The 8,371-nt window shown below is 34.9% G+C and overlaps 1 protein-coding gene across 2 annotated transcripts; it reads left to right on the forward strand.

The window, feature by feature from the left end:
- Window positions 1–13: 13 nt before the first annotated feature.
- LOC101263041 (putative F-box protein At1g49610) lies at window positions 14–7,173 on the forward strand. 2 transcript variants are annotated; one of them, XM_010325425.4, is made up of 4 exons: window positions 14–1,853; window positions 5,021–6,030; window positions 6,345–6,527; window positions 6,672–7,173. In XM_010325425.4, the coding sequence occupies exons 1-4, from the start codon at window positions 1,832–1,834 to the stop codon at window positions 6,951–6,953; spliced, it is 1,497 nt and encodes a 498-aa protein (XP_010323727.1). In that variant the 5' UTR covers window positions 14–1,831; the 3' UTR covers window positions 6,954–7,173. The 2 variants fall into 2 exon arrangements, with proteins under 2 accessions (XP_010323727.1, XP_010323729.1); XM_010325427.4 differs by having other exon boundaries at window positions 137–925.
- The last annotated feature ends 1,198 nt before the right edge of the window (window positions 7,174–8,371 follow it).

An 8,371-nucleotide genomic window follows, 5' to 3' on the forward strand; every position in this document is an offset into this window, starting at 1 on the left:
TTGTTCGGAGTTCATATTGGAGCTCGATTAGATCGCACGGATTCATTCAAAGTGGCGCTTTTAATAAAAAAATTCTTCATCTGAAACTCAAAACCTCGAGCCTATTAAAAGTGATACTTCCAATAAAATTTTCTTTGTTTCAAATTCAAAACCTCTGTTTAAACGTAAAACGCTAAAAAATAATACATCACTAACTCATGTGTCTAAGTAAGCTAAAGATTGTGAAACTTCAGGAAGCATACCTGAAAATCTGAAATTAGCGGAAGAAAGACTTTGAATAGCTATATAGAAGTTCAAAGTAATCCGATATGCTGAATAGTATTGATCGACGAGACACACGTATCGGAGTTAAAGGATAGACTGGTAGTTTGGAGATACACCTTCAAATCAAGTCGGGCAAGTTGGAGTCTAAGTTTAGTGACGAAATGTATTTGAATGGAGGTCAGATCACAAGGGATACCAAAAAAAGGGAGTTTCAAGTATCTAGGGTTTATAATCCAATAAACAGGGAGATTAGCGATGATGGTGCTTATTGTGTTAAGAGTGGGGTGGGTGGAATGGAGTATTGTGTGATAAGAATGTGTCACAAGGTAAGTTATGTGGTGGTAACTGGTTAGACCTATATTGTTTGTACGAGGTGAAGGCCCATCAAGAAAACACATGTTCAGAAAATGAAGGTAGCACAAAGGGAGATGTGCATAGGAGTGGCAGGAAGAGGAATAGAGTTATACATGACAAGGTGGAGTGACCTGTATGTTGGATAAAATGAGAGAAGTGAGATTGAGGTGGTTTGGACATGTGAAGAGGAGGTGCGCGAGGCAGTAAGGAGGCGTAAACGTTTGATTATAGCCCAGAGAAGAAATGGGAAGATGTAATTAAACAAGACATGGCACATCGTACTGATGGCACGATGCTAGATTGAAAGGTATGGAGGTCCAGGATTAGAGTAGAAGGGTAGTACTACTTTTACGTGGGAGAGGCAGGGAGCTAATCTCCTCTTCTCCTTTGTTACCAGTATTACCTAGTATTCACATAGTATCCTATCCTTCCATTTTGGTATTATTTCTTACATTATTTTCTGTGTTTATCCTGCTATTTTGCTGTCATTATTTTTCTTTTAGCTCTACTTTGATTACACTTCTTTTGAGGTTTTATTGGAAACAACCTCTCTAGCCATCAAAGGTAGTAAGGTGTGGTAAATTTCACCCTTCCCACATCCCACTTACTGGATTACACTGGGCATGCTATTGTTGTTGTTTGAGGTGAAGAATGTTGACTCTCTCTAAAATGTGTACTTGCAAGCAAGAGAGCTACTTATTTTAGTAAAAGTCTATTTCAGTTTGCTATATGCTTATGGTTTATGTTTTACATATTAAATAAATTACTGTAGCTCTGGTAGATTCTTGATGTGTTGTTGTTTGATTGAATTGAACCATATTGTCTTCTTTTCTAAGAAAAGCATATATGATAGGGAGTGGGGTTAGGAAATACATTGCAATTTGCTCGGGGAGTAAGTTATCATTCTCAAAAAAAAAAGTACATTGCAATTTGCCAGGGGAGTAAAAGACTGGACCTTTTTTTCCTGTTGTAAAAGACTGGATTTCGTTCTATTGGGGTGCTGGACCAGACATCACATTTATCAATAAGTAGAAGTTTGGCTTCAGTGTACCTCATAGTCTGCTCACATTTCTATATGATGGAACTATAATGTTTGTTCCACTTTAAGGCGAAAATGTAGTCGATTATGGACAAAGGAGTCTTCTTAGATGCTTGTAACTGCCGGGATCAAGGTCAAGCCCGAGGCACTTATATATATTCAGATAAATGAACAATGTGGTTTCTGAATAGTTGTGGTAAATACCTTGAATTCCCTTTTCATTTGAATACACATTTCTCAATTTGATTTTTGTTTTCGTTGATAGCTCTATATGGTAGGATCAATGTCATGCCGAGAGTTTAGTCATTTAATATGAGTAGTTTTAGGTTTCTTGTTATGCTTATGTTGTATTATTGACTTGCAATGGTTGCTGCTTTTTTATGATTGAGTATATAAACCCTTGTGATATAATGTTTAAGACATATTTTTTGGCTTATTTATTACGAGCAAGAGTTGATTGTAGCCGATGATAGAGTGTAATTTACTGACAGCAAAGCACACAATGGAGTAAACCTAGGGCAATATATTTTTGCCAAAAAAGGCCTTTTATTTGTCTATAAAAGCTTCGTAGAGCTCTATAACTTTAGAAGCAAAATTCACAATGTTTTGTGCTGAATAGGCAAATCTGTAACTTGTGCTAAAATAGGGCTTGATTTCCGATCTTAGACTAGAAACAATCCCAAAGAAGGTATACAAAAATGTTGTTATTCATTCTCTTTCATTTTATATAGTTAAAAGCTTCGTATGACTCTGTAACTTCAAGAAGCAAAATTCATACTGTTTCTATGCTGAATAGGTAAACCTGTAACTCGTGCTAAAAGAGGGCTTGTCTTAGACTAGAAAATCGATTCCGAAGAAAGTATACAAAAAATGTTATGCTATTCATTCTCTTTCATTTTAGATCGTTAAAAATTTCGTATGACTCTGTAACTTTAAGAAGCAAAATTTGTATTGTTTCTGTGTTGAATAGGCAAATCTGTTACTTGTGCTAAAGAGGGCTTGATTTCCGATATTAGACTAGAAAACCGATCCTGAAGTACTTAGGTTTGAAAAATCTAGGGTTTTGCTTTGTGTTCAAATGTTGAATCTGGAAATGAGAATCTTTCTCTGATTCAACTTGTATTGGATCTTTCTTTTGCCAATGTATCTTGTGATCCTTCCTTTCAGGGTATAAAATACCCAAATATTCTGGTTTTAGATACTTCAATTTTTCTTGCTCCCTCAGTCGGTTAAATTTTGGTTTGGATCTACTGTAAGGTCCATGCTATATATGAGATTTTTGTTTGTGCTTGTATACTATTTTGAATGTTGGATCTTTCTAGGCATAACATATCAGTATGTCTAAATCTGAGCAAGTAGGAAAGAAAACTATGCAGAAATTGGTATACATTCATGCACTTATTGCATTTGTGTGCAGGTTAACTCTTGTTAGGGGCCATCCAGAATGAAAAATCTGGATTTATACTTTGTTTACGTATTTTTGGATACCAAAATGAAAATGTAGTTATGTAACCTTATAATGTCAGCTACACTATTGCTACTTAATGGTCCATGAATTCTGTTAATATTTTTTAGGTTTAGATCCTAGAGAGATGTTAAGGTTTTCAAGAGGAAGTTGCTTGTCAAGCTGGTCTATATATGTATAATAATAATAATAAATTTCTTTCTATTTTATTTATTATATAGGAGGAAGGGTATGTTGTTGTTGTATATAAGAAAAATGGAAATATTTCCTTTCTTTTCACAGACTCCTTCTTTGTGTCAGTACTACTAATGACCTATATGTTTGCCTACTTTACTTATTAAAGATAATGAGGATGGGTTGTTCAAAGAAAAAGAGAAGGCCCTTAGTTTCGCAAACCTGTGTCATTGTTTGGTTTATGATTTGTTTGTTTGTCTTTTAGGTAAATGCCTTGGATGTGGTGCAGATATATTTGTTTTTCCATTGAAACTTTTTTAAGTGGCATCCTTCTGTTGGTTTAAATATTATTATTAGGATTATTTTATGTCACACGTCATATTAGAACGTGGGTGGTGAAATTGAGGCTCGTATATGGTGTCTTATTTGATAAAGGACCCTAGACTTTAAGTATGTTTGATAGAGTGGTGGTTAGACCAACTATGTTGTATTAGGGTTGAGTGGTGGCCAATATATCTCAAAGTTTAGAAGATGAACTAGCAGAAATGAGGATGCTTAGATGGATCTATAGCCATACTAGTGGAGATAAGATCGGGAATAAAGGTATACAACGCAAGGTGGGGTGACATCCTTGGCGGACATTGAGATGACTTAGGTATGTGAAAAGGAGGAGCACCGATACCTAAATGAGGAGATGCGTGAGGTTGGCAATGATAGGTCTAAGGGGAGGTAGAGGTAGATGGAGGAAGAATTGAGGAGAAGTGATTAGGCAAATATGTCACATCTTCAACTCCCCGAAGACATGACCCTAATAGGAGAGTATGGAGGTTGAGGTTTAATGTAACAATTGGTAGGTAGTTAAGTGACTTCTCTCTTCCTAGTGGTAGAACAGGGTTCTAGGCTGGAGAGCCTATCCACTTACAAATATCATTATTATGCTAACATTATCTTTTTCTTTATTTCTATTACTATTGTTGTCACTTTTGCTTTAACTATCTTTTATTTTGTTCGAACCTCTTGTGGAAAATGAATTCTCTTGAATCAAGGATCTATAGGAAACAAGCTCTCTATTCCACAAAGGTAGGGGTAAGGTCTACATACACCCGACCCTCCCCAAACCCACTTGTGGGATTGGGTGTGTTGTCGTTGTTGAAGGATTCATATAGCTGGCCTCAACTTGTTTGGGGTATAGGTGTAGTTGTTGTATCCTTTTGACGGTTTGTGTAAGAGATAGTTGAGTTTACACTTGTTTGTTACATCAGTGGGAACTCTTAGAAAATTACTAAATTTAAGATTACATTTTATTGTCTTAGAAAATTTTCAATTCAAACTTTATAACTAATTACTTCAAAAATTTCCCAATATGTTTGATCTCATGTTTTATCATCATGAACTACAACAACATACCCAGTGAAGTCCTACTAGGTGGGGTCTGGGGAGGGTAGAGTGTATGAACTGTTATCTCTAATGGAAGTTTGATATGCTGAGATCGATGCACTCTAGGATTTCCAAAATGGCTAAATCTGATTAACTTGAGGGATGAAAGGTCTTGTTCCTTTCCTCTTGGTTTGTTGGAATAACGTATGCCAGTCCCTCTCTATAGATTAATCCTCAATCTGGAAAAACCTGTTCTTTCCAAATATCCCAATTTTTAAGGCTAAAGATTTTCTTCAGCTCAAAGTTTTCAATTTCTCGCACCTAAAATGTGCTATAATGTTTAACAGAGATGAATATGTATGCAAAACAAACAAGTTGTGTTTTGAACGAAGACCACTTGAGTGGACTACCAGATGACATCCTCATCCATATTCTCTCCTTATTGCCATTAAAGGATGCTGTCAAAGGAATCTGTAACGCAAGTAGAAGATTTCATAAGCTCTGGCCATTCATCCACACACTCAATTTTGATCAATGCATGTTTCCAGAACATGACTGTAACTATTATTTGGAAGCTAGTCGTCCCGACTATGACGAAAGTTTTTTGCACTCCGTTCGTCACGTGCTTCTTCGTAGTAAAAGCCCAACTATTCTTAAGTTCTGCCTTAAGTTTCATTTTAGATTGTCTTATTCATTTTGGCAAAGAATATCCAACAGCACAGACATACGGCTGTATGATTTCCTGAGGAGTGAGAAAAGGATGGCTAACGAAATTGGTACCTGGATCCAGTTCGCATTGAATAAAAATTTGGAGGTCCTTGACTTGTCTTTCTCTGAGCATGGTATAGTTGGGCCACAGGCTCTTTATGATCTGCCTAATTGTGTTCTAAACAGTCCTCATTTGGTTGAACTCCGGTTGACACACTGTACGATAAATGCAAAAAAGAAAAGTAAGCTGAAGTCTCTAAAAACATTGTATCTTAATAAAGTTGTGCTAATGGGTCAATCGATAGATTATATTCTATCTGGTTGCCCGATGCTTGAGGAATTGACATTGCAGCTTTGCTATGGCCATATAAGAGTGGTTGTGCTCAATTCAAATTTAAAGACATTGAAGCTTGACATTGGATGGTCTCTAAGAAGGATATATGTCTCCTGTCCAACTCTCCTATCATTAGATGTGTCTGGAGCTGTGGATGTGCTGGATATTGCAAATGTAGCATCTATTGCTGAAGTGTCTGTCAAACGCAATCTGATATTTGATTTCGATGTGCACAAGGATTACCAAGGGATAAGAATATTACTCCAAACATTTACCGGGACCAAAACTCTCAATCTATGTTCCTGGTTTGCTCTGGTACACACTTTTTCTCTTTCTTCGCAACTTCTCCAGGTATAGTTATGATTTCTGACTCTATGGAGAGATAACCTCTAGGGTGATATACTAACTATAAACTGTCTTAGAGGGGCTATGGTGTTGGGTTTTGTCTTAAACATCTCAGGCTCAGGTATCTGTCAATATTTGTGTACATTGTGCAATCTGCTTTTAAAGTCTTTGTTACTTCCCCTGTGATAGTCAGCACAAGTCTTACATTGTTCATTGAGTTCAATATAAAAATCTCTATTTGTTTAGTTTCTTTGACTTTTTACGTTTAATTTTTGTCTGCCTAGGTATTTTCTGCGTGGCAGTTGAAAAATCTACCATCTCCGACCTTCAGCTGCAAATCCCTTCATCTTAAATCGGATTTTATGATATGGAATCTACCAGGAATACTGAACTTGCTGAAGCACTGTCCTTGCTTGGAGAATCTTACCATTGAAATTACTTCTTCTCACAATGAATTTACATCCCATGTATGACAAAATTTGATAGTTATATTGCTATTGTTATTAACTGTGTTCTTTGCAATGTTTGTTTGGACAGTACACTATTCAGCGTCTGTTATACTTGGGTTGGTACAAGTCTTTATGGGAGATTTGCTCTTGTGCTTATTTCAGAAACAATTATCGTGGTATCGCCTATATAAGTTTGACGCGGATGAATACTGGAACATGGTAGATGCTCCTGTCCAGTGCTTGATTCATCACCTCAAGACGGTGGAGGTAGCTGGTTTCGTAGAGAAGCATCTTGTGATTCAGTTTTTGGAATATTTGCTCAGGCATTCCATGGTGTTAAAGAAAATGAAGATATTTGCAGAAAAGCAAACCGCTAAATATTATGAAGAGAGGCTATTGAATATACCAAAAGCCTCTGCCTCTGCTGCAGTGCTCTTCTACTGAGGTGAACCCTTAGTAGATACTTTTAGTTCGAACAGTTTGTTTCTGGGAACTCTTTTGGAATAAACAGTTAGTTGTTATTGGTCTGTGCACAATGAATTGCAATGTGGACACAGTTTCCTCCATTTTCTGTAATAACTGTTGAAGTGCTATCTTGTTGGATGTTTAGTGTCTGTGAAATTGCATTTATGGAAAGGCAGATTGATGGGCCTTCTATTAGTTATTCTGTTTTCTACTCTTTAAAACATTATGCAAGATTGTCCTTTGGGATTTTTTTTTCGTTGTTCAGAGTTGTTTGGCATGAGGTATAAGATATAATAAATCCAAGATAAATATAGGAATGTGGTTGAAGGTATTAGGTAGTCCTTGAATTATTTATCTCACTATTTTTGTCATAGTGATGTGATAAGTTCGGATATCTAGGATAACTTATTCCCGACCAAATGATCCCTGAGGCTTTACTATTATTGGTGCTTTTGAGTACTAGCAGAAATTTTCCACAAGTTGAAAATTCCAATGTAAATATTGAATAACTCGAGTGAGAAACAACAACAATGTGTTGCTTAAGACCTTACACTTAAAAAGGTGAACTCGTAATTTGAAGTATTATGATTTTTTTTCATCAAATTCATCGTTCGTTTTTACTCAAAAACATATCAAATTTATAGTTAGTTTTTATTTAACACACGCACATCAAATTTATAATTCATTTTTATTCAGTACACATTGAATTTGTCCAAACACATTACTGAAATTATAACTTCACGCCATCTTTTAAAAAGTCATTAAAAAGTGTAATATTTCTCTCCTTCAAGATGATTTAGATAAGAAGTAATAATAGAAGATAAGAAAATATGTATAATATATAGAATCTGATTTACTTTGTAATTATCAATTGTATACTTGTTACTTGTGTAATTTTTTTTTATGGAAAAGGGTTAAAGAATGTCTTTGGTTTCTCGTAAATGGCTATTATATTCTTCCTTCATCTATTTTACTAAAAATTTCTCATTCAATTATATTTTTGGCTCACTAATATAGTTATACCTTTTGACAAACATCAATACTGAATTTGGAAAAAGATTATTTAGAATTTATATGATATTTTTCACTGATTCAATTTTAAATTATAATCCCTATTAAATAAATCTACTAAATTTTATTTTACTTATCCACACAAGCTCTTACTGGATTTTTCAAATATTTATTCTCATTAATTATTTTGTGAAAGAAAATTAGCCTTCAATAGTTATGTATATCGACCTCAAGAGATTAATCTAAAAAAAATTAAAATTATTTTAAACAAAATTAACATCTGGAGCCTAGAGGTAGTTATTTTAGCTCAAAAAATACAAAATAATTTTTAGAACTAGATTTCACGATTTTTTTAATTAAAATAAAATTAACTTTTAGTATTTAAT

The sequence above is a fragment of the Solanum lycopersicum genome, chromosome 7, assembly GCF_036512215.1.
Source record: "Solanum lycopersicum chromosome 7, SLM_r2.1".
Taxonomy (NCBI): Eukaryota; Viridiplantae; Streptophyta; class Magnoliopsida; order Solanales; family Solanaceae; genus Solanum; species Solanum lycopersicum.

Coding starts and splice junctions, on each gene's coding strand:
- LOC101263041 (XM_010325425.4), top strand. CDS start 1,832: ATGTGGTTTCTGAATAGTTGTG. Junction 1,854..5,020: donor GTGGTTTCTGAATAGTTGTG/GTAAATACCTTG, acceptor AATGTTTAACAG/AGATGAATATGTATGCAAAA. Junction 6,031..6,344: donor TATGTTCCTGGTTTGCTCTG/GTACACACTTTT, acceptor TTGTCTGCCTAG/GTATTTTCTGCGTGGCAGTT.